The sequence below is a fragment of the Amyelois transitella genome, chromosome 4 (assembly GCF_032362555.1).
Source record: "Amyelois transitella isolate CPQ chromosome 4, ilAmyTran1.1, whole genome shotgun sequence".
In the NCBI taxonomy this organism is placed as follows: domain Eukaryota; kingdom Metazoa; phylum Arthropoda; class Insecta; order Lepidoptera; family Pyralidae; genus Amyelois; species Amyelois transitella.
In genome coordinates this window covers 6,037,473-6,064,946 of record NC_083507.1, presented here as the reverse complement: position 1 = coordinate 6,064,946, position 27,474 = coordinate 6,037,473, and the positions used below count along the sequence as shown (strand labels likewise).

The following is a 27,474-nucleotide window of genomic DNA, read 5'->3' as shown; positions in this document are numbered from 1 at the left end:
ATATTTGGTGTGGTCAGTTAGAGCCATTTATCACCATGTATTTGTAATCAGCGTGGAATTGAGTCGCATATTGTGTGTCGCTATTAGTTTCGTGGTAGCAGGCAAAGGGTCGCCTGTTCGCTATCATTCGGTCACCAGTGCTGTGCGTACAGCTCACCGCGGAGTACATGCGCTCGTACAACATCCAAACGTATTCTAGTTTCGCTAATTGAACAAACATGTCAGTTTATTTACAGTGACGTTATGTGAACCTTTGAATGTATAATCGATGGAAAATTGCCATTAATTTGTAAACAGGTGATTAAAACGTAAAATTTATTAGCTGACTTAAAAATATGCACAATAATGTCTGTTCTTATGCATTTGGGACTACAGTATTTAAGTATTGTTCCAAAGTGTTGAATGAATAACAGGTTGGTTAGATTTAGTCACATTTGATTATTTATAACTTTTACAGTTAGATGAAAGCTTTAACAGTTAGTCTTGTGTGCGGTATCCACATTTTTTTTGTAATTGACGTTTCGGCAACGAATTCAGTTGGCAAATAACCAAATTTTACTGCTCATTTTTGAAACGCATTATATTTTGCATCATTGTTTATTTAGTCATTGATTCTATGCCATAAACTTGTTAGACATACGTCAATTAAACGTTTTTTATATATTAAATTGTAGAAAAAGATCTTATAATGGAAAGGTACAATTTCTTTATGTATAAGATCACAGGTATGATTTATGAGAGAGGACATTTAGAAAAGATTCGATTGTACAGCTATAAGGGCTAATATTTATAAGAGTGATTTTTTTTTTTACCTTTGTATGGTAGAAAAAATGTACACTGCCCAAACCCAAAATACATTACTTACCGTCCAACGCAGGCAGATATTTCGCTTATCATAAATGGCAAACGTAAAGTGTTATATAACACAAGAATAGCCAAGCCTCCACACAACTTAATGAATTTATGAAAATCACTACATGTCACTACATAGTATAAAACAAAGTCGCTTTCTGTGTCCCTATGTCCCTTTGTATGCTTAAATCTTTAAAACTACGCACAGGATTTTGATGCGGTTTTTCAATAGATAGAGTGATTCAAGAGGAAGGTTTATATGTATAATAACTTCCATTAAATAGTGGAGAAATACTGTTATTTTTGAGGTTTCTAATGTGATGTCGTTAATTATCATATTTTTCCCGCTTATCTACATTGCAAACGTAGGCTGAACCCTACGAGATTTATCAAAATAATGTACTAATTATTTGTACACATTGAAAAGGTCTACAGAAAACTCCGCGATGGTATATGTCTATCTCATGGATATCCCACAATAACATTTATTGTCATTAACTTTTTACGACAATCAGCATTACACCCGTGCGAAGCCGGGGCGGGTCGCTAGTGATTTATAATTTGTGACTTATAAGATTATTTCGTTATTACAATTCTTTTAATAACTTTCGTTTTATTAATTTCTCAATACAAAGGCCAATCTGCACAGAAATCAAGTTTGATACAGTCTCAATGCTTCCTTTGTCAGTTATTACGTTGGTCCTTTAAATTTCATCATTTACTCGAGGAAGTGACTACAAGTTATACTTGTCAAGTATACTTTGTTCTTTTTCAGCCAAATATTACTTAGAATGGGTTTGTTAATGACGTAATGTTGTGCTCCTAATAATGTCGATAGCTCTGTTCGAGTGACCTCGCAGCTCCTATTTCAGGGGCCGTGGGTTCGATATACCTTGTTACTTGAAATAATTGATACGTTTCAAGTTATAGGGTTTTATAAAAGTAAAAATGTACTTTCCTACATATAAAGTATCTAAATGAAATTGTTATGACTCCTTATACTTTGTAGGTTTGCAGTTTAATAGTATTCCGACTCTATTACAAAACAATAAGTTTTAATTCTACTCATAAATAAAATTTTCAAACTTAAATACGTACTAAGTACGTTTGACCAAATTAGTACAATAAGCAAGTGTATTAGCGTCGTTGGAACAACTTTAAAAGTGCAAGGAATCCCGTACAAATAGTTACAATAATCGGAATTATCCCAAATGTTTGTAATAATATAATTATACACTTATTTCACTGTATAGTTTAAAAGTTTGGGGGATGGGGGGAAAACATCTTACAATTTTAATGATTATATGTATGCATTTTAAAAAATATTGGCATAATAATATTTGCCGTGTGGTTTCCGGCACTTATGAATATAACCGCTCCATATCTTTTCCATGGATGTCGTAAAAGGCGACTAACGGATAGGCTTATAAACTTGGGATTCGTCTTGTAGGCGATAGGCTAGCACTATTTGAATCTCAATTCCACCATGAAGCCATACAGCTGAACGTGACCTTATGTTTATTGCCTCTATCTACCCCACAAGGGATATATAGACGTGCCTATATGTATGTATGTAAGTAATGTATTTATAAAAAAAACTGTCTTAGCTTATCCACAGTCATAATTCTACTCGTGCAAGGTCGATCGGTTTAGGGTACTACGAGTATTCACCTTTCGGCGTTATGTCAACGCAAGTTAGTTAATCCTCCTCCATCGAAGTTTTGGGAACGACGGAATCCTTTTGTATGTAGGTATTTTGCTTAGTCAACCTACTTTCAACAATACTAAATTCCGTTTAGAAGTTGTTTCCTTCAGTAAGATAAATCATTATAGGTATTAATTATTTATTTTCCGAAATAATATAACTTTGTGTAACTTAACATCTATGATAAACTATAAATTTGGACTTAAGTTCTTTTTCTTTGAATATTAGCCTTAGTAAAAATGTCGTCATCGTTCTGCTATTTATTTAGTCACACTAATATATCCGCTTTTCGCAGGTTAAATTGGTAGGTGTATCATTCAAATTAGAGGAATCCTACAAACTAGTTAGTTGACATTTTATTAATTTTTTAGAAGGAATAAAAATTGTAAAATCGTTGTACGTAAATCTCATTCTTTCTAAGTCTTCTTCTAAATATACCTATAAAAGACACTGACTGACTATTGTCTAGTCTAACGTACAACCCAAACTGCAGGGTCTAGAGTTTTGAAATTTGGCTTGTAAATTCATTGTCTAGGGAAGAAAGAGGATTTCACAAAATTTCTGTGGAACCGTTTCCACAGAAATTATGTGAAATAAACGGGATTTTGCGATTTACGCGGGTCACGAGCGTACTTCTGAATATAAATGTTCCTTCAACACCACAAATTATGTTAATGTTAAATTAAATATAATTGTTGGTAATCAAATAAAATTTTCACGTCGGTGCTGACACACGGCATTTTAAAATATAAAATGTCTTGCAATAGGAATAATATTTTGTTACGTGGATAACTCAAATTTCCTGTGCTTGAACCCGTTTTTAAAATCAGAAGACAACAATTGCCGCACAAAGGGTGACCTCACGTCTGTCATTGTTGGCGGGCAATGGACGCGAGAAGTGCGAGAGAAATCGGTGTACAAGCTGCGACAATAGCACTTACTAACCATATCCGTGTCTATATCACCGCACCAGTCGTATTTAAACCTGTCTGAGCCATTATGCCGATTGTTAACACCTAACGGTTACACTGTAATTGACTTTTGGCACGTCGATTAGACACTTAGTTGAATTACAGCGTGCTTCAAGATATTTTAGTGGTGTGGCTTGGTAACATTTGAGTATATTGAATTGCAGCGCACATCTCGTTGGTAGGAACAAGGAACGCGTCATGTCCTGAACTGAACGTTTTGAAACATACCGCCCACAGACGCGTGCGGCCGCCGACTCCGTTCAACATCCGCCTACTGTGATTGATAAACCAATTTGACATCATTGCCGTGGGAAATATGGGGCACTGTGCGCTTTTCGCTTGAACATAGCTCCGGAATAGGCTCGTTAGTTCTTCGATATGCGGATAAGATTCATTGTATGGTATAATACAAATTACTGTACCCGCTACAAGTACCGTGTGATCATATAAATCGTTATTATTCATATATTGTCTTATATTATTCGGATTTCTATGCGTATGATACTTTAACGGTTTTTATTTTTAATAAGGTTTTTTTTTTTCTTTTAATTCGAAGACATCAAGAAACGGTTAAATTACTACGTCATTTGAATTATCTTAACGAAGGTCGACCAATTAAGACAATTATGTCTAATAATTGTCATGAAATCTGTTAAGCAGCAATCGTTACAGTGGGCGAAGCTTATCCTTGATCTCTATATTTGGCATCTATTTCGTTGTAATATCTAAATATTCTGATCGAAAACGCAGTTGCAGTCAAAACAAGAAAACAGTAATATTTTTTTTAGGTACGCAAAAGGTATAGGAAACAACAATATGATACGATGATACTAGTTAAATTATATTTCAAGCTCAATACCATCAATGTGTTCTTAAAAATATGTATATCGTAACAATATTAAGAAGACTAATATAATAAGGTATGATTTGGTCAACAGTATTGATCAATTAAACACTCAATTCAATACAAATACGACCGCACTATCTTTTCATTAATAAGCATCGTGAACTTGTGGAACAAACATGAAACAAGATAACCACACACAACAAGACATAGGTATTATTATTCAGATGAAATCGTTTAAATCTTTTAGTCTATTGAAAACTCAATTTCCGAGTCGTTTTACTTTTTTGTCGTTAGTAGTAGTTTGTGATCATAAATTGATAGAATAATAAATTTAATTTTAATGAGGCTCTTAAAACTTGCAAATGCCATGCGCATGCGACGCGTTGGTGTATCGATTCCATTACCTACCGATCTATCAGAACCAGTGTGTTTAGTGCGGGCTTGCATTGCAGGCGTCGCGTGTCGTCGGTGGGAGGTGGTTGGTGATGTAAGAGCTGGCTCTGGCGGTGATGTCAGCGCGACCCACGCCTTCCCCCCCTCACTTCTCGTATTCACCGCAAAATCGTGTGCCGCCAGAGCAAAGCCTTCCGCGAAATCTCTGCCTTTGAAAAACCGCTGAAAATTAACTGTTCTATCCCGCTTGCTAATAATCCTGATGCCATAAGGAAATTGCAAATATGATTCATATTACCTCTGTAATTTTAATTTTATAAGTAACTTGTACATGTCTATCACAACACCGTCACCAGTCTTTATGATTGAATAATAGAGATATTACTTCACATGAATATTAGATTTGGATTTAAGTCTAACACAAGAATATTTCAAGTCTCGTTTCCTTGGGTGTTTCAAATATAATACAGGTTGTATTTTGCGTCGACAAAGTTGGTATTATTGTATTTTAAACTTGTACATTTATTACAAGGCTGGATCGAGCTTTGCCTACACAAAATCGCATGAATTGGCGCAATGCAATGGAGCATGCTAATATCTTAACAAGTTAGTCCTTTACCATCATGCACAACGTTTGTTATAATTTTTTTATGTATTCGTCAATAAACATATCTCAGTGGGATTATGAATTGTGTTTATGGATCACATTAATATCATAATTTTATTAAATTAAATTATCGAATAAGTACATATAAATTATATAAGAGTTTATTGAAAGAATATAATTTGAAGATTTCAAATCGACAAAAGGAAAACAAATCGACGTAACATAATATGAAATCAATTTCAACCTTTTTTGTTTGTGTTCTGTAGTCCAAAATCGCTAAAATCAAGTTTTAAGGTTTTTCAAAACATTTCCTAAATATAAATAAAAAATACGTTTTATTCACCTGTTAGTAAAAAAGCCACTGCAACATTTCACTTTATGCAGATAATATATAGGAGGTAGTTTGTGATTAAAATAAATGTTAGAACAACACATTTTCACAAAATGTATGAACGGTGGAAATGCATCCTTCACACAGAATTTCCAGACTATTGATAGAAGGGAAAAACTTAACTACCATGAGTTATTAATATCTTGACAGTGAAGTGACACCATAATCATGGATTCTAATATACATTCAGTGTAGTGACGGATTTGTGTAATGAAAATGGAGGGTGCTATTCTCAGCACCGCAAGCAACAACAGATTCCGTACACATTTGAAGAATGCTGCAAATGCGTTTTGTGCCAGAACACTACCTAAGCAACGTCGCACTGAGTCTGTCTCAGCAAGTACCGCACGGCACCACACATACCCTAGGGTCACGCCGCCAAAGCGGGCACCGATATCCTGTCGGAAGGACACTCAAATGTGCGAACCTCATGCCTACGATGCATCAGATACCAAAGATGTTGCAGAAGTACCAAAAAGCGCCAAAGGTACTATCAAAGGATCTTTCTCGAGGTAAGACTTTTTACTAGATAACAAACCACCGGTTTTTTTCAATAATGACTGAATTCTATGCAGAATTTTTAATTTCTAACTTTGGATAATGCTGGTTTCGTTCTTTAGTGCAGGCACAGAATATATGGTTGCTCTTAAAGTGGGCACATCTGCGCTAGCTTATGAGAAATATTTTTTCAAAGGTACCTATTAAAAAGATCTCGGCTACTGCAGGCTGTTACTGTTGCGAAAAAGGAACAGTAACTTACCTAACGCCCTAGCTTTGTCTGTTGAATAAGTAGGTTCGTGGAAATCTGTCTTCCGCATCATCATTTCAGCATTGTGCGATTGATGGGTCAACAACACTACTCCAGCGTGACATCATTCCCCAGGTCACGGGTTAAGAGTGATGTTGACGCTAATTAAACTTCATATGCACATTATTAATTGGCCTGCTGTCATATTTTTCTTTTTATCATCGATGGATTTAGGTTGCGTTCTTGTTTTTGAGGAATGATGTTGCTTTCTTCGGTGCATCGCATTCCGACCGTTCGGGTAAAAAAATCTAGAGTGCTTGGTTCAATGCATACTAGCTTTAAACCAGATCGTTTAAATGCAATTCAAACAATATTTGGTTATAGTTAACTATGACAGCAACAATACAAGCAGACAAATGGAGATTTGACAGATTTGTTCTGGTTTAGTTATCATTATAAATATATGCAAACTATCATATGTAAGTGTATAAATATATTAAACATATTTATAGTTACTCTCTTATAGGTACTTGTCAGACTTAGTGTTATGTAAATTTTGCAACTTTTTGCAACACAAACGTTACTACTCGTATAGTAGCCATTGGTAAAATAGCTGTAAATAAATTCGAATTGAATATTGCTGTGATACGTACGGATGGTACAACTGATACGAGTAGACCCCACGCAACGACACGCCGATTCCTGAAATACAAACGTGAATGAAGTAAATGCCCTAAATGTACTCTTTTATACAATCGGCGGTCCTTGCACGCACGTGAAACAGAAATGTGTTATATCTCGCTCTTACATCATGATGTCATGGTGTATTTTTGGAGAGTCGGCTCAACGGCAGACTTATGCATGGCATGTTTGTTGTTTTTTACCATCGATATCGGCTTAACGGTTTTAGTAAAGATTTACATTTTATTTCGTATTTTAGAAAGCTAAGCACGGTTAACAGTAATATGCATTTAGGCTTTCTAATAGTTAAACCTTTGGTCACGTTGCTTTAACCAATTATTCTCTTAAATATTGACAGATGCTATTGTTCACGGGTTAAATTTTACTCTCAACAGATCCTCAACGGTGTTTATCTGATTTTGGTGTAGTTTATATTATAAAGTCTCCTTTACTTGAGTAATATTCCAATAGTGATTGAAATATTGAATAAATAAGGTAAACGTAATTTATTTTCAACTGTAATGTTTTCTTCTACTATCGTCACGTCATGTCATCATCGATTATATTATTATCACTATCACGTCCTGGTAGCTATAGAAAAATATTACTCGTACGTAACAACTTTAAAACTGATCAAATCAGGCTGACTACTGTGCTGAGAGCCTGTTTACATAAACGTACATAAGCTTATGTTCTATTAATCTGTCATGCGCGATAGAACTGATAGAAGAGCGACAACCTTTCGACCCGAAATTCTACTTCTCATAACGCCATTTCCCAAAACAACAATTCTCAACATAATCGACTACTCCCAAAGAGTGCCCTTTATAGAGTTGACTGTTAAGTTCAGTTTAACCACAAACATTCTTGTTTATAACAAATAATATAGTACTTCCAAGCAAGGAAGTGCTGTGTGTTTGTACTCAGTCTTGGAGTGTAGAAAAGGCTTCTGCTAAACGAACTTGTATGACTCTGCCTAACAACTTCCGGTTGTCCCAGAAACCAGAAACATCACAAAACATAATTAACCCGTTTCACTTGAATCATTGCCAAACTGATCTCATCTGTCATTCATGTAAATATTTAACAATACCACTTTCCTAACGTTTTGAAACCCAACTTTTCTTGGAATACCGATGAAACCCTACAAATAAGTCACAACACAAATCGTTTCATGTTTCAAGGGGCCTTACTCAGGGTCCTAATCATGATATTAGCGAGAATAATGAGCTAACGTCTCTTAAAAAAATTTACTCTCTTTCTGTCTCTTAAAAGTTACTGTTGGTATTTTTTTTTATTGTAAGGAGGTGAAGGGCGCAATCGGGACTAATGCCAGAAGGATCATGCATGCTTTTTACATACTAGTTAGTTGTTGCTAGTCAATTTAAGATTGACCTAGTTTAACTTGAATCATTTTTATCCGCATGAACATCCACAAGAAGTCCCTACAGGACATAGGCCGCCCAAAGATTTCCATGACTGTGACACGATGTCGCCCTTGTACCTTTTTGATATAAAAATAGGTATTAAATAGAAAAAAAATCGGCATAGTTGAAGTTGTTTCAGAGTAAATAAAAAAAATAAATATAGAGATAAATAAAGAGTAACACTGACAATTACATTATTACTTAGACAAAGCAAAATCATATAACGTAGGTACTACAAATTTCTTCAATGCCAGTGGCAGGCGGTCAGATTTACGTACTCGCGTACGCGCACCCTTGCGCGTAGGCGAGGACGTCAATAATTAAAAAAGAAATACAAAACTAAGAAGCCAATCTTGTAAATTTTAAAAATCGTTACGCGAAATGAGATATTTTGACTTAAAATAGAAAATGGAATACTTATGTACATGTTTTGGGTCATGTTGAGACGATGAATGAAGTGCGATGCGAGTGTAAATGCTATCATTAGAAGGGTAAGGCCTAGACAAACATATCTTGATGCGTCTCTTTCTATTCTACCCCCCTGAAAATGTGATCACGTTAGATAGGTAATGTTGTAAAACGTAGAGTCATGCTCGAAGGACGAATGACATAGGTACTCGCTTAGGAATGTTTAATATGAGTATAAGTTGTCCATCTCATTCCTATGGATGTCGTAATAGGCGACTAAGGGATAGCCTTATAAACTTTGGTTTTTTCTTTTAGGCAATGGGCTAACAACCTGTAACTTTTTTAAACTCAACTTTAACATTAAGCCAAACAGCTGAACGTGGCGTATCGGTCTTTTAAAGGCTGTTGTCTCTGTCTACCCCGCAAGCGATAAAGCCGTAATTATATGTATGTAAGTTGTTTTTACAAGTGAAAAGCTCCGAACAATAATATTTCAATACGAATAAAACTTTCGTAGAAGTAGTTTAACACGAGACAGACAACTGACCGATTTCAGGCCGTTTTGGAAACCTTTAAACAGCATTCTCCTAAATTATCATGGTAGCGGGATATATTCAATTTTTTTTATTCGACCCGACGGGTGAAACTGCGAGCAGAAGCTAGTTCAAAAGTTTAATAGCACTGATAAATAATTAGGAAAGCAGAATAAATGCAGTGGAAATGAGAGCGTTAAGGAGTATGTTGGGTGTGAAATTGAGTGACCGGATAAGGAACAGCGTGATAAGGGAATGTTGTGATGTGAAAGAAGATGTAGTTACAGGAATAGAAAAGGGTATGTTGAGATGGTTCGGTCATGTGGAGAGGATGAATGAAAACAGGTTGACTAAGCAGATATACAAGGAGAGTGTGGAGGGAAAGGTCGGGGTGGGAAGACCTAGACGAACATATCTTGATCAAATTAAGGACGTCCTGGTGAAGGGTCAGGTCAAAAGTGCCCGAAACCGCCGAGCTTGCATGAAGAGAGTTATGAATGTGGATGAAGCAAAGGAAGTATGCAGGGATCGTGGCAAGTGGAAAGAGGTAGTCTCTGCCTACCCCTCCGGGAAAGAGGCGTGAGTTTATGTATGTATGTATGTATAAATAATTAGGGATATCAATGATGACATCATTTCCATGGTCGTTTTGTCAACGATCAAATGTTTATAATATAGCAGCTGATTAATGATTGATTGCTATATGCCCAAAAGTTTGTAAAAACATGTGCCCTGAGTTTATTTTTTTAGGAATTTACGTACAAGTAAATATAGAAATATAGCGGTAAACATGAAAATATTTGGAAAGTAAACATATCGAAATCTGTTTGGGACCAGATAATTTAGGTCATATAAGCTGGAATACTAGGATAGGTATTGGTTATAATTGGCAAAGCTAACTTTCGAGTTAACCTATGAAATATTAAAAAAAATATTAAATAGTCACTTTACAGCTACATTTTAATTGACGTATTCGAACAACATTTTAATCAAGAAGCTGTTATGTTATAGTTAAAGCGTTTAAACTATTAAAAAATGTATAAGAAAATTTAAAGTTTTATTTAAGTTAACTTGCCTGCCTGCCCTTCATAGCTAATTCAGTTCAGTGCGTAGATAGGTATTTTTTGTAGGTACCTAATATGTGCGTAGTTCCGCGCATTTGGATAATAAAATGATTCACATGAGATCCGATCTCTGTTTATACCACGAAATTAGTTATCACGAACTATTAAACAGCCTTAGACACATACAGTTTGAAAACAATAGAATTATGATTGTTAAGGATATAAGTAAATATTTACTTAGTTACTAGAAGCGGTTGTGGCGCATTTATACATAAAGGATTTCGTTTTAAAGTTTATTGTTGAACACATTGTGTTCATCATCATTCTAGGGACATCGTATGGGCAAATCTATTTTCCTTTTTTCTCAAATTCACAAGTAATTCGGGAAATCCACTTTAATGTTAATAATTATGCCGAGTTGCAACACAAATTATTGTATAAGTAGGTATCAGCAGATTTACCCGGAAGTTTAAATAAATAGAAAGAACTATACAAATACTACTTGCCCATTTGGCGCCTCTTCATCTTATCGACAGGTCAAGCACTTGACACGATGCTGTCTCTTCTCTTGCGTCATTTATACCAGCTCTTGTTTGCGATCACCTTCATTACGCGATAAATTCTAAGTGTCGCGGGCCATACACTATGACGGGTTCCGTGGTTACCCATTAGAATAAAAAGATATTTTATTGAAATTGGCATGTACACAATTTTTAATTGTATTCGTATTGTTTTTTATTTTCAATGTACTAATCGTGATGGACCTTATGAAGTCGTTTCATGTAGACTTAACCAACGTCATATTTATATGTATTATCACTTTTAAGTTAAGTTTTAATAAAGTTAAGGCCAAAAACAGAACCTCTTTTTTGTAGTCGAGTATCAAAAACGTGAACAAAGAACATCCTTTCTAAACATCCATGTATAAACTTACAAGTTTACGTAACAAAATACATATGTACCTATGTATCCAAAATCTCATAGTCTCATGTCTAAGAGACTTGCAAAACTAAGGTTCCTTGTTTAATACGGAACCATAAATTCAATAGGGTATATTATAATTATTTGTTTTCCTTGTAATGTGTTATTATTCGTTAGTGCCACAGTTAGTACGGTTCAACTAAGTTTCCTCTAAGTTATATATAGAAAAACCGATTTAAATAATGGAAATAATTTTAATCATTGCAGTATTTCTTTGTGTGCCTCGTATTGCTGATTTAGCGATTGCTTTTAAATGTCATTGTGACTATGGAGAACTTATTTGTAACAGGTGAGCTAAAGTAGAATACAAAACCAATTATCCTTTTCCATTTATCTAAGACGGTTAGCCATTTTTTTTTTGGAGATATAATCAAAATTTTACTTAATGAATATTTATTATGCTTCAGATTCCGGTATAATTATAAATTTAGTTCTCACCGAGCGCGGCATTTCTATAAATAGATAAGGGCGACAAGTTTTAGTTTCACTTTCACGTGGGAATGTACCGTTTCAGCGCCATTGAGTTCGCACAAGTAATCCGACGCCTCAGCACTAGTAGACTAAATATGCTCAAGTGCCATACAATATATTTAGTCTGCTAAATATACGACGTAAAGCATTCTAGTAATCGAGGAGTTGACTTGACTCCGGAAATGCACGAGTTCGCGAATTGCAAAGAAAATAATTAGCCAAATGGCGCACCATATAGCAGATTATGGTTATGATGTTTATTTTAACACTGAAGAAAAATAAACAAAAGTCCAAGCATTATACATAATCCTACTAATAATTAAAAAGCGGTGGTACCTAGTTCCAAAACATTGGATAACATACAACAGACCAGCTCCTCACAATTAAAAATACATGTTTTTTTTAATAATCAATCGATTAATTATTTAAAGTCAAAAGAATTTTGAAATAAAATCTCCTCTGTCTTCAGTTCATCATCGATTTCTTTAGGTAAGAACTGATCTTTTTATCAGAGCCAAAACACACTGAATTTAGTAGTACTATTAAACAAATCTGGCTGTCCAAATTATCTATATGCATGACGATCACAAATGTCATAATAACAAATATTATTACCCATGATTACCTGAATTCGTTATGTCATCGGTATAAATAGAGCCGTCAATCAAAATTACAATATGAAATCTTTTGATGATTCTAGATTTCCCCCGAAATTGTTTATTTTGATGATAAAATGATACATTTTGTTTATGTTGATTTCTTTACACGTAGTGTGCCTTGCGATACGATACGTCATCACGCACACCCGATTCGACGTTAGGTCTATATCTAACAATATTTATAGGGCTGCACTATCCATTCATTTTCAGTTAACGCAATATTTGATCCGTGAGTGCTCGTCTTTTATCTTGCTGCTGAAGTACTTCACTTGACTTTTTATATACACATGATTTATGTGTGCGTTATGTGAGTTATTTGGGATTATTGTTGTTCATATCTTTCGAGGTATAATTGTTTTCTAATCATTCCCTACCCGATGCGTCGAAATTGGACTTCCTATCCTATTGTTTGATTATATTGTATTTTTTTTTACACAAACACTATCATTTGCCTGGGGCTTTGCTGTCGTGAGAATTTCGAGAGGTAAAAGTCTTGTCATCTCATATCTATCTCTGTGCAAAATTTTATCAGAGTCGAATTAGTAGCTTGATTTTCAATATCATCCCTTTTATATTTTATTGAGTATGGTAATATTCCTTATATTATCCTATTATTATTTATTATTCATTTATAAATTTTCATTTTCTTTACCTCCAATTTTATTTTCTTACCGAATTCCCGTCCTGGAGGCTTCAGGTATTCTTCGACGTCCCCTTTAATAAAAATAGTGTTCCCTAAATATTTTTAAATACCAATCAACTTGGGGGGGAAAGCACATTATTTATATGTATACCCCAAGTTCGTAACGCGATAACTTTAGAACCGCTGGCCTGATTTAATGAAATTTAAAAATTAATTATGTAGAATCTGTCAATAGAATTAATAGGTTCGTGGGGCAAAAAATCAGTTCTATGGGTTTTTTAAATATTCACAATATTTCTAAATAAAACAGTGTTCGTGAGGTCTAAGTTCGCGGCGAACGACTAGTACTACGGAGTAATATTATAATAATTATCCGTGTGGTTCTAAGTACTTTCAAAACGAACCATTTAATATTTTTCCCATTGATGTCGTAAAAGGCGACTAAGAGAAAGACTTATTAAACTTTGGATTCTTCTTGTAGGCGATTCAAATAGAGATTCAAATAGTAACAGATTGCTAACCCATCGGTTAGCAATCTGTTACTATTTGAATCTCAATTCCATCATAAAGCTATACAGCTGAACGTTTAATATTTTCAGGACTTTTGGACCTGTCTACCCCGCAAGGGTTATAGACATGGTTATATGTATGTAATATAATTAATCGGTGACGCCTTTTTGTGAAGAGTATCATTATTTAAAGTAGTATCTCTTGCTCCAGGGAGTTGGCGAATGCCTGGGGGTGTCGCGTGGGCCCGCCCGATCAGCCCGCGCCCGCCGACCGAGTCCAAAACCTCTTCAACGACATCGAACTATACCCAACTAAAACCCAGGGTAAGTCTCATCACATTCGTTAAGCCTTTAGCCGAAAGTTGTTTGTAGGTATATAACTTAATAATAACAAGATATAATGTAAAAAAGAAATAAAATATACGTTGATACAAGGAATTTAATCCTATGCCGAAACTTGTGCTGCCGAGACATTTTACGAAATACCTTTTTATGTAAAATTAAATCATCTATGTATAACTCATCCTTTCAAAATGCCTTTTAATTATGTCGTTTATCTAATCAACTGCATGATCTAACATGTACCAATAAACTAACTAGTAGTAAGATTCTACATAACTACTAAACTAAGAATGCCTTCTATTTTTTAATTTGTATTATAAATTTGTACAAGACTACAGATGTTGGCACTATCAGAATACTTATGTAGGTACTATGTACAATTAAATCATGTATATGTAATCTTTAAATGCTTCCTAATTAAAAATATTTATCAAATCGCTTATCTAATCTACTGAATGATCTTACACGCACTCTACTAATACCATAACATCTGTTATTTTGTATTTTACAAGATTTGTAAATTACAACTGTGCTGCGTATGAAAAGTGAATCTTTAAAGTGCGTTTGATGATTTAACGCCGAAACCTGTCGTCATGTTGTACTCGTCACTTATTGAACTCTTGACTCAAACAGTTAATTGTCAATACGCCATAAAATTTAAATAAAGTACCTTACGGTTCCGCATTGTTCAACAAATTACTTCCAGCTACATGATGACTTATTGCACTAGCAGTTCTGAGTTCTGAGATAAATTAATTGCATTGTATTTAATTCCTAACAATCTACTTCAGCGTATAGCGAAGCCGAGCGCTTCAAAATTTAAACTTTCAATTAAAAAGTCTGATAATCTCGGATCTTTCAGCTGATTGTGTAAATGAGATTTACGAGTGTTAAACGTACAATGATGACAAATATACCTGAGTTAATTTGTAATGCTAAAGAATAGATAATAATGACATAGGTAGAACCTGTTCGACTTTGTGGTTGGGTAAGTTTGGTTTTGTTATTCAAATCACAAAACCAAACTTACTGCTGCCCAATTCACTTAGACTGAGGAATAGTTGCCTACTCTCCGAACAGTTAACAACATCAGTTTTACAGCAAGGAAACTTTCAGTTTTAATTATGTAGGTAGTTAGTTTCTGTTGTGTTTTTTACCTTGACTTACTTTTACAAAGTCTTATCTTTTGCCATTTGTAGGTTTAGGCGTATCATTTTCCACCGCAAAACATTTCAATTCGTAGTAATTACGTCTCCAATTGTATTCCATCTGTTATTTATTTGTATCGCGTAGGTCTTGATTCGCGTGCGGCGATCATATCTCAAAGTGCTATTCTATTGTATGATTATTTCTTGTCAGCGTAAAACAATTTACGTTCACATTGTATAGGTTACGTCCCTTTGGCTTATTTTATTGGTCATAAATCGCACAGTTGCACTCTAGGCACCGATCATGTTCTTAATAACCACCCAAGATACCATTAAACGTCCTTTACGGCATTGTTCTGTTAAATTAAATAAGCACGTGTGAAAAGTCATTTAAAGCCTTTGCACTTAGTTGAAAAACACGCTACAATAAGTTTTTTAATGCACTGACATTTAAGTGAATGAAACAAAAAGATAACAAATTATTTCAGTAAGATAGACAAAGATACATATATATATATGATAACATTTAAAACAAAACTTAACATTTGATATCGTTTGTCGATTTATATCTTTATTTTTATTTGGCATATCCCACAATAACTGGATTTTGTTCAAGGATTTGTCATATAAATATTCTGAAAAGGGGATGTCGCCTCCTTGAGTGAGAATGATTAGTGATCTCTCTGTTGAAACTAGTATATAATGTTATAATTAATTACCTAATGGACGAAATAAATATTTTAAAATATTCGGTTATGTTGAAGTATAGGTAATGTTGATAGATATAATGTAATCAATTTACTGAACGCCATAAGTTAGACGTAAACTGGTATATATTACAAATACAATAAGCGGCAGGATCTGTATTACTGTACATTTAATTTTGTGTCAGTGTCAGCTAAGCCAGACATGAAGGCGGCAGCATTTTAGTTAGACGTGAAGTCATCATTTCGCTATAATCATGTTGCATAACTGCCAATCTAAGCATTATACCGAAGGTGATGATGAGGATTTCCTCTCCTTTATGCATCTTTTTTCCTCAGTGCACGCGCACTAATAAAAAATCTTTAAAATTAATGGTGACCAGTCCCTTTGTATAATTTACGTGTCCGCCATAGGTTGTTATTGCGTTAGGTGTAACGCATGGCACCAGTGATCTCACCGCTTGCTAACGAAGGAGCGATGAACAACCGTTGAGTTCACGATCACACATCGTACTGCCCGTTATATAAAGCATGTTCAGAAACGTGTTGGATCTTGGCACTGCCTTTATATTATTCACAATACACGTCTCAAGTTGAGGGCGAACTTTGCACTTGTAAAAACTTTTGATTATAACTTCATAGCTTCCATGGCGTGTTACTTTTTTCACTCTACAATTGATTAATGCGAATTACCTGTATCTAAAGTAATTTCTTAATTGGTTCTCACTTGTGTGAGTGTTCTTTTTTAAACACTTAGTTTAGTGTTCAAAAAAGTTTTAAGTAGTTCATTCACTTCACTAAATAGGCCTAGTTCATATTGCATTTATTACTCGGGTTGTTCATTTGTTTGACTGAGTGTTACAAATATCAAAGTGAGGCCCTTTAAAAATTGTTTCTAGTTTTAAATAGATCAAAAATAATTTTATACATATACATACATCCATATAATTTAACGTGTTTTGTTCTAGTGTTCGAAATGTTGGTGTGTGCGCGGCAGTGCACGCGACGCAAGTCTCTCACCCTCACTTTTGGTGAATTTTGCATCTTTGCCACAGAGCTACGTCGGTGCTCCAGGCAGGCCCGACAGTAAGTATTAATTTCATAATATTTTATAAAAAAAAAAATTATACTTATCAAAAGAGAACAAATTTTCATTACTACATATCGATTAAATATATAAAATTTGCGTAAATAATAATAGACTGAAATTGAAAATTTGCCGAAGGTATACCTTATATATTTAAATCTTATTCGATAAAACTATTTTTATCCATCTATTATTAATGGACTAGCTGTGCCCGCGACTTCGTCCGCGTGGAATAGTTATTTTGGGCATCATATTTATTTTTGCAAACATCCTCTTCGGCTTTATCAATTATAGCTGCTAATTGTTATGCGACTTGGCGACGACTTGGCCCACATCATTGCCCGCGACGGAACGGAGACCGTATAGTGAGATGAGAGGCCTTTGCCCAGTAGTAGGATCTTACAGGCTGATACTTTACTTTAAAATAGTAATATCTTCTAAGATGTTCATTGAAATTAACGCGTATTAGAAAGAACGCTGGTTCGCCGTATTAAATGTTTCGCTGCAAATTGCTTATAACGACTATATCTCAAAACCTATTCGTCTGATTTATATACTGTAAATGGCAATTTTAGTCTACATGAAAAGCCGAAAGTAATAAACATATTTATTTGGATAAGGATTAATACCGAATTAAAGAAAATTGGTTTCAAAATAACTTATGTTTATAATGAAAAAATAATCTTAAAAAATGAACATAAAAGTGGTTATTGTAAGTAAACCTTAAGATATATGCTCTCGCGGACTTTTTTGTGGCAAAAAATGAGTACTTCACATCTTTAGTACATTGTTTTGCTATATCTTTGTTGGTTTGCGCAGCGTTCGCGTGGAAAGCTCGCAGATGGCCGACTCATTCAACTTTCACCTGCATTGTTGACGTTTCCCGTAGGAAATCCGGGATAAAATGTAGCCTATAGCCTTCCTCGATAAATAGACTATCTAACAGTGAAAGAATTATTCAAATCGGTTCAGTAGTTTCTGAGATTAGCGCGTTTAAACAAACAAACAAACAAAACAAACTCTTCAGCTTTATAATATTAGTATAGATTCTAGATGACCTTATCACTGTGATTTAAAATTGCAGTCTTTATAAGAGACTTTACGAAACTGGGTATAAGTTCATTGCTTACTATAAATCACAACGCAGCCCGTGAACTATTATTCAATCTTGTAAGTAGGTGCATAGAGCATTTTGTTCTTAATATTTCTATGTTTATCTCATTACTGATTAATGACCTATAAAGAACTCAAAATGTGTTAATAAAGTAACGTACACTTAAATAAAGTACGAGTACCGACTGACTGCTTAATAATGAAGTAGTTATGCATAATTTATTAAAGACTTACTTTATCATCTTATATTTATCTTCTTACCTATTAATATAATTATTTTATCTAATGATCTAACACTCAAATTTTAAAATCTGAGTGTTGAGTGTCTGCCTATTTGGAAAGCCAAAGAATGATCTTTGGCTTTCCAAATAGGCAGCCTTCTAGGAGTATCAATAGGATTAAGAAAATAGCGAAAAATAGAAATTTGGAAAATTTGTAGCGAAGTGATTCCTCAATCAGTCCATATGTACTCCCTTATCACATTGAGGTATCTCACCATTTCACAAACATGTACTTACCGCATATCGTCTGATCGTAACGTGACCGCAATCGCGATATAATAATCCAGGAAGCCATAGCATTAAAATCTATGCGTGTTTTATCACCATTGATTTAAAACATCATAACAGTATTATTGAGATACGAGTTTTTAAATTTCATCTCTGCTTTCATTATATGCCACGTATTTTTTACTTGCATTGATTTGTCATATTCTTACAAGTAACAAACAAGTGTTTTCTTGTTCATTGTTGTTTTGGTTGAAGCTTGTAGGATACTAAATACGAAAGTAGTATAATTTTAAATATAAATGTGGTATTTATCTTTACTTATCCCATTATTACGATTATAATAAGTGTTTAAAACCTGTTAACCTTTCTATTACATAAAATCCTGTAGTCCTGTGGGATAATGAAAAATAAATGAATTACGGCAAATTTGTCGAAGACGTGAAAAATGTCCAATCGCGGTGAGCGAGGACCTCTGCTGTGTTACCTCTGTCGCGTGCATTGACCCTTCAATGCGTTACAATGCAATATTTGTCATGCACTGAATCATCGATGAAAAGATAAAAACTGCACCGAAAAATAAAATTAATTCCAAAGCTTTTCAAAATTACAATGACTGATTCAATGAAAATGTTATAATACTAAGTCTCTATTACAGGGCGCCTAACAAACCAGAGTCACCTGTATGGAATGTGGAGAAGGATCTCAGGGAGAAAGACAACATTTGCAGGCCTATAAACGGTAAGAACTGAACTCTCTTACCACTAGATTATACTCGTAAATAAATAAACAGTTTGAGCCAGCCCCAAGGAAAGTTTGAGGTAATGCCGACAATTTTGATACATTCGTGTTGACATGCGAAAAATCTAAGTATTATTCCGAATTCCGTCAGTGGAGGGCATATTTAAACAGTTTAGGCAAAATTGTGATGCTATAGTTTGTGTTATCTTTGCTTTGCGGGCTTGAAATTAGCGGAAGGCCGATGTAGACGGCGTCCCGCGATCAATCGTGACTAAACTTTCCGCACGGTACCAATCCAGAAATATACAGCGGTAGTCCCTGCTTTATACTAGGTATTATAATATTCACATATCAAATGGGTTCAGCGTCACCAAAGCGTCCTACTCGTCTGCCATTATCAGATACGAATGCTCCTCCCATATCGGCGATTGGGTTAGCATCGCTTACACATTCGATATCTTTGCATGGGTTATCTTGGTATGTTATTTTACATTTTTCGTTTTTCTATATACATATAATTAAACAATTATCTTAACACTAGCTGTTGCCCGCGACTTCGTCCGCGTAAATTTCGAGTTGAATCTTGATCATACAGTCAGATACAGACAGACAGACAAAAAAATGTAAAAAAAAATCTATCCGTTTCAGTCAAAATATTAAATGTACAGACAAAATATTTTTACCGTTTTATTATATGTAGTATTTTGTATTTCAGTTTATTTAAATAGAATACTCAAACAACACAAAAAAAAATATTTTTAATAAAATAAAATATCTTGTTTTTGTTGGGGCTCGAACTTGGAGTCTCACGCGCCAATCACTGGACCATCGCATCGAGGCCGTTGCGGTGGTGTCGAAATTAAAGTAGACTACATGCATACGTATGGTCACGTCTATATCCCTTGTGGGGTAGACAGAGCCAACAGGCTTGAAAAGACTGAATAGCCACGTTCAGCTATTTGGCTTAATGATAGAATTGAGATTCAAATAGTGCGAGGTTTCTCGCCCATCGCCTAAAAAAGAATCCCAAGTTTGTATGCCTATCCCTTAGTCGCCTTTTACGACATCCATGGGAAAGAGATGGAGTGGTCCTATTCTTTTTTTATTGGTGCCGGGAACCACACGGTACTAAAGTAGACTAACAAACCAAAAATCTTTTTACGTAAGAATTACGCATGTTATGTGCGGCAAAGCCAGAATATTATCAAACTGATTTTCACTTATATTTATATGTTATAGGTATTATGCTGTCGTACAATGATAAATTTCTTTGAATTTTAAATTTCGTAACTTATTTGCAGGCAAACTCATGCCTTGAGTTCATTCAAATGTCGATAACTTTTTTTTTTGTGAACCGATTTTGATTAAACAATCTTTAAATGTTATTCTGAATTAAAACAAAGCAATTGGTGAAAGTTTAAAGTAAATCGGTTCAGTACTTTCGGAGATAATCATACAGGCAGACAGACAGACAAGAAATTTGATAATTCTAAGTGTCCCTTTATCCATTTCAGTCAAAAATGCTAAATGTACAGACAAAATATTTTTACTGTTTTATTATATGTATAGATTAATCTTTCAGTAGTAATTTTAAATTTACAAAATTCACACCGCTATTTTCATTCCCATTATTACACAAAACAGGAAGTAGTTCCCATGCCGCTGTTTAAAAGAAGTTGCTGCAACCAGTTATTTGGCAAAGGTTCACGGAAATTTGTGTAACTTTGGATTTGGCAATAAGAATTTCCTCCTTCTTCGCTAAACTCTCAAGTTCGGTAAATATATTTGTCGATAGTGGATCAATTTGATTTTCATTCATCTGAGAAGCTTTCAAATAATTAAGTGCCGTTTAATATCATGAATAACTGATGCATTTCAGGATTACATGTCATCAATTGATTGATGACATGAATCAGTTTGATGATTTGGATTCTTGTCCCTGTTTAATTGCTTCAATATACAATCATATTGGCATTTATGGCCATCGTTTGGATTTTGTGCAGCGATGCCATGAGCTGGACTAGATTCACATCAGTCACGATGTGAATCAGATCTGGGGGCACGGCAGTGTCAAGCAAAAAAAAGCGGCACAAAACATAAAATATAAAAATATTTTATGTTTTGTGCCGCTTTTTTTTGCATTTGCATATTGGCATGATAATAACTTATGTAATAACTTAAGACAGAAGGTCATTTTAGTAGAGACTAAATAGATTAACCGACTTGGATCTCACAACTTTTTACGGTAGAAAGACTGAGCTGCGAGTCTTGGGATTTATACAGGATGTTTTTGATGGCTAAAATTGTATAATATGTTTTCACTTATCGATAGAGTTATATATTTTTAATATAAAATTATAGTCACACAATCAATGCAACCTACTTTCGTCAGTTCAGGTTCTGATTTAAATATTGATAAGTATGTAAACAAACAGGCGTCCTTCCAGCTTCTTCCGTACAAACTATAAACGGAGCACGGAAGTGATGTGATTCGATTTGCGCTTTGCTTAACGATGTTCTACTATTTTGGACATAAAGTACTAGTGTAATGTATCGAATTACTAACAAATTCTGGGTTATTAGTATTGTTAGTAATTCGATTCATAGTATATATACGATAAATTCCGAATCTAGCTATCTTCAAAATTACGCACCGATTTATTTATATGTGATGTTGCTGATAAATGAATGCTGGTTCCGCTTGAACCGTAGAAGTTCATGTAGTGCATATATTTGGCGATTTATATGATTAAAAAATTTCGCTTAATGTGATGCATAGATCAACCTGCAAACGTTTGCTAAAACCATGAGGATGTCGTTATAGAAGGCCAGATGTGAGAAAATAACATGCATTTAAAATGCGACATTGGCTATTATTTGGATGTGTAGAGTTGTGCCGACGCCAGTCAGTTGGCCGCCATCCGTCGTACGGTGGACTGCGTGCAGAGCCGCGTTCGCTGGCTGCACGGAACTATAACCATGCCGCCGACTACCATGATAGTGCCCTGTGCGTTTCTGAAACTCGTAAATATTGTTTCTATTGTTTAGTGACCTATCATTCACCAGCCAATGCGTGCTATTCATCTGAAAACTTCCTAATAATGAAAACTTATATTATAGTAGGTTGACCTACACCCACATTTTTTTATGCAAAGTAATAAATTTGAAATTTTGGCAAATTTCCTGTATTGTGAAGTTCACGCAAGTTGTGGCAACCAGACACATTGTTTGGATACAATCTGCGCGCAGTGGAAGGGGATGTTGTGTGCGTTTGTTGACCAGCCGCTGTGTTTACGTTTTCGTCTTGGCATTGGATGAGGTTCCCGAATTGGATTGATGTGTCGTTGGCTCCGTTCTGTGGTGTATGAATGAATGTCTTAGTGGTTTTTCTTTTTAATCAAATATATTGTTCAACAAGTGCGTTGCATGTGATAACATGCACCAGATGAATAGTCTGAGAAATATTTAAAATTTAAGTTGTTTTAGTTTTGTTATTCATGAGTGTTTAATCCTAATTCTATCTGCTCAACCATGTATGGGAATCGCCAATCGCAAGTAGGCGTCAGGTAGTACTCAGAGTGGTGCTGACATATTGCACCTACGCATTGTATGCCCATCAATCATGCCTACAGCTGGTTGAACGAACCGAACGGCACACTCGTTTTGGTTACCGTAATGCTTTCTAATCCAAAGTGTGTTATTAGTTATCTCTAATAATTACTTTATATTCCTTCCTTTTGTATTTTTATTAACCTCAAAATAGCCTTGCAACTTTGAATTCCAGTTTTCACTTAACGCAACTGAGTGCTGTTCAATTACTTCCTAACTAGTGTGGTTTGAGCACTCTACACGCACTATTGCGTGTTTGACCGCAGTACAATTGTCAACAATTAACTGTACTTCTTTCGTATGACTCCATTCCATCTGAGAAATAGGGTCAGCTATAATAGCGAAACTTTCCTTGCGGATTTACAAAACGTTTGATATCGGTTTTCTTAGTTTTCACCTTCTGTTTCACTAATTTGTTATTATATAAAGGAATTACCAAAGTTTTATTGACGTAGACGTGTTTTTTCTTTAGATACATGAAAACTGAGAAGCGTGGGTTTAAATGTGATGTTTGTATACTAAAGAGACTTACTACATTTTAAATTTAATTTATGTTTCGGCTTTGCTCATGTTTTTTTGCGCAGTAAACTAATTAATTTCCCAAATAATAAAATAAAACGATTTTCTGATTAGTCCTTAATGTGCAAGTGAAAGTGCTATTAAAATCATTTTTGCACGTCCGAAGATTAATTATAAGAAACGTACAGGCAGGCAAATGAAGAAATGTTTGTGTTGATAAAGTTACTGAACATTCAATATGTAGTTAATTTAAATCTTTCATTTCTTAAACAAACTTTCCAATTTTATTTTTTTAGTAAAAATCTCACTTTAGTTAGTTTATGATTAATACTGCTAGTTTTGCATTTTCTACATTAGAATTTATTAAATGATAAATGAAATTATATTTCCATAATAAGTCGATTATACCGGTTGTGTCATTAATAAAATTGTCCATGTCCATGTACTCAATATTTTTTTTAAGTAACTGATTATGTTAGATTTGGATAAATTTGATTTATGACATGTTTTTTTTATTTAACTAAAGGTGAGGTTTCCATCAATCTATAGGCAACATATAGGCATACTAAAGTATGCCCAACTTTTTGGAAAATCCTCTCTGTATGCTCACCCCAAGACTACATAGGAACTTATTTTACATACAAATTGTCAAATCTTTAGACTCAGTTATTTAGGCTCCCTTGTCATGATGTGTTCTGTTAAATATATTTAGATTGTCTGATCAATGATGTTGCGTAGGTAGCGAGGCGTCGCCGCCGCCATGCGAGGTGTTCCTGGGTGGTTCCTGCAACCCCACCACGTGGAGGTCCGACATAGCCATTCCAATGCTCAAGACGATGGGAATCACCTACTTTAATCCGGTAAGTCAATCCAATACTTTAATAGTATCATCTATTTTGTCAATTTACTCCATGACACATACTTTCTGATAGGGGAATACCCTGTTAACCAATTCTTCGATTCGGTTGTCAGTTTTAGGTAAAATGTACGAATTTATCATCAAGTTTATCTAGTTCCAATCATATGTTGTCTACCGTATACCACCTTATGCACCGCACCTCTCGTTTTGCCAAATGTATTTTTTATGCGAACGTCTGAAATCTTGATCTTTTCTTCCTTACCCAGCAGATTGATGTCAAAAGCACTTAAACTTTCAGTTTTATAGGCTGTTAATTCCATTAAAGTTCACTAAGATTCAATAAAATTAAGATAATACAAATGTTTTAATTTAGAAGAACAAGAAAACACGCTTTTTCCTAATACCTACCTACGAGTATATATAGTATATCGTCGAATCGGATGTGGTTAGGTGTTTATTATGTCTCTAGTATAAATTGCCCTATCTGATTACGTTGGTATGCTTTATGTTCTTCCGCCATCGCGACAATTACTAAACTTAGTGGTATGATTCATGTGAACATCTTGGAGTTTCTCGTTAACTTTAATCACTGGTTCCCAATTTCCGGTTGTAAACGTTATTTTATTTGTTTGTTAATATTTATTTATACATATGACCCAACTGGCTGGAAGAGTTCCTATTCGTAGCTGAGTCAGCAAGTAAAGACGCCTTCGACCTTCTGACGATTCATGCTACTGAACAATAGGTAGATACATCTGATCCAGATAGGTATATTTTTTCAATAAATAGTCAAAACAGAGCCAAGATAAACGAAATCATAGAGCGCTAAAGAATTTTGGCAATTACCTCAATTTATCATTTCTTTCAGCAAAAGATTGTGTAGCTTCATCAATTTTTGAGCTTACCTGCTTTCTGCTGAGTTATGTTACAATTCGTTTCCATTTAATTTTATTACGATACATGATTTAGGTAACAAGACCTTCTAAACAAGTTCCGACTAAATCGAAGTTACTAAAAATACTGACAGTTGCTCAATCCAGATATTGACGCTATATATTTTTCTGCCACCTATAAGAGACGTCTTGCTTTAATACTGATAAATATTTGGCTCTCATCACATCTACATAGATAATTCTATACAACATTTATACAACAAGAGTTTCTTGAATGCCATTGAGAGTATTCTGTATTTTTGGCTTTAAAACAAAGGACACTTATATGTAAAAATATAAAATGTTCGTTCCCGCACTCCTCCGAAACGGTTTGATCGATTCTCATAAAATTTTGTGAGCATATTTTATGAGAATCGATTTATATCCGATTCAGCATCTATTTTTCATACCCCTGAGTGATAAAGGGTAGTCCGCCCTTAACATTTTTTTTAACTAGAAATTACTTTTAAATTATTTATATGGCAAAATTTGTTTCGTCTAGCTAGTGTAAAATAAAAACGATAAAAATGTAAAATAATACCAAAAAATTTGAGAATTCTTGTTCAGTCTAGTAATACGTTTTATTCGTTTCTACAATATCATACGTCTATTGATTGTGTTTAGTCAACTAGGTGTATCATCCATCTTATAGCGTAGGATGAGCGGTTAATAGCCAGTTATTATCGTACATCATAACGGCTATTGTTTAAGATAACCGCATCGTGCAAAGAATAAGGAGAGCAGGCTTGCGTATTCATTATTTATAACGATAAGCATGGTGCAACGTAATATCCTAGACTATTGGCCTAACCTCTCGCGATCTCAAACAAAGAAAAAGATCCCGATTGCAGTTTTTTTTAAATGTACATGTAGTACATTAAAAAAAAACTTCTTATTTAATTAAATAATGCCCAAATATTATGTTATGTTGCTGTGTTCAAGCCATTAGATTTCAAACAAATAACCTTGCACCGTACCTAGACAATATGACCTATCGATTATTTTTTACCGCGGTAACTACGTCTCTTGACTTCCTTTTTAGGAGCAGCCAGATACGAACTATATTTAGCTATGAGTCACAATTGTTGTTCTATAATAATATTGATCAACTATTAATTCAAATTAAACAATATGTTTGTTCTTGCGTTTATGGGTAACTGACGATTTGGTATTTGATTTCTCGTTTCCTCGCAATAATTTTCCAAAATAAAGAATATTGGGCTTAGCATTAAAGGTCCTCTTGACTAAATGTCGTTTCCTCTCCTTAAACGTCAATGGGGACATTAATCGTAAAATTGGTTTTCAGCGTAACATTAGCTTTCATAAATATTTTAATAATAAACATAAACATACTTTACATAAAGACGAACAAATTAGAAACAAGTATGGCTCAAATTAGATTAGAAGGTTCAAACCGGAAGGTTGTTAATATAATAAGTAATAAATATTAATTTGACTCGTATGTCTCAATACAACATTCCAAAGCTGGTTTTAAAGGCATTCGGTAGGGCATAGACATCATCCTTGGCGCCTTATCGTTAGTTTTATCGGCGATCATTATGTATATTGAATCAACATAATATTGTAGTTGTTACGGGGGAAGTTTATTTATTTAAAGTTTATGCACGTAAAATGTCACTAGTAAAACCAAACTTGGTTTTATGATGATATTCTTTCCTTTGGGAAATAACTTCTATCAGGCAAATAAAAACGTAGAACTTATTGCCGTGTACTTATTACTTTTTTTTTTCAACAGCAAGTGGACGATTGGTCTATGGAACTAGTGGAAGTGGAGCACCAGGCCAAGGCGAAAGCGAGGGCGCTTCTATTCGTGCTGGACAGCGAAACACGGGCGGTGGCTGCCGGCGTAGAGGTGGCGCATCTAGCCGCCGCGCCCAAGGATCTGTTGCTCGTGTTAAAGCCCTATTCCAGGCACCAGACAATTGGCAACGAGACCATCAGCGATCAGTGAGCATTATTCTTAATATTAAAATGAAACTTTCAATAAAAAAAATCAATGCTGT

At 34.6% G+C, this 27,474-nt stretch overlaps 1 protein-coding gene across 16 annotated transcripts in view; it reads left to right on the top strand.

Moving 5' to 3' along the window:
- LOC106138682 (uncharacterized) overlaps nucleotides 1-27,474 on the top strand; it is a 45,110-nt gene that overhangs the window by 8,535 nt on the left and 9,101 nt on the right. For 3 of the 16 annotated variants that reach the window (XM_060954678.1, XM_060954675.1, XM_060954679.1), the window contains exons 3-7: nucleotides 14,102-14,214; nucleotides 17,053-17,170; nucleotides 19,449-19,531; nucleotides 24,398-24,519; nucleotides 27,207-27,418. In XM_060954678.1, coding sequence (XP_060810661.1) covers nucleotides 17,061-17,170; nucleotides 19,449-19,531; nucleotides 24,398-24,519; nucleotides 27,207-27,418 — 527 coding nt within the window. In that variant the 5' untranslated portion in view covers nucleotides 14,102-14,214; nucleotides 17,053-17,060. Of the gene's footprint in view, nucleotides 1-84; nucleotides 414-5,759; nucleotides 6,279-11,715; nucleotides 11,898-12,937; nucleotides 13,046-14,086; nucleotides 14,215-17,052; nucleotides 17,171-19,448; nucleotides 19,532-24,397; nucleotides 24,520-27,206; nucleotides 27,419-27,474 lie in introns of those variants that run through there. The other 13 variants (XM_060954672.1, XM_060954673.1, XM_060954674.1 and 10 more) reach the window with 11 other exon arrangements.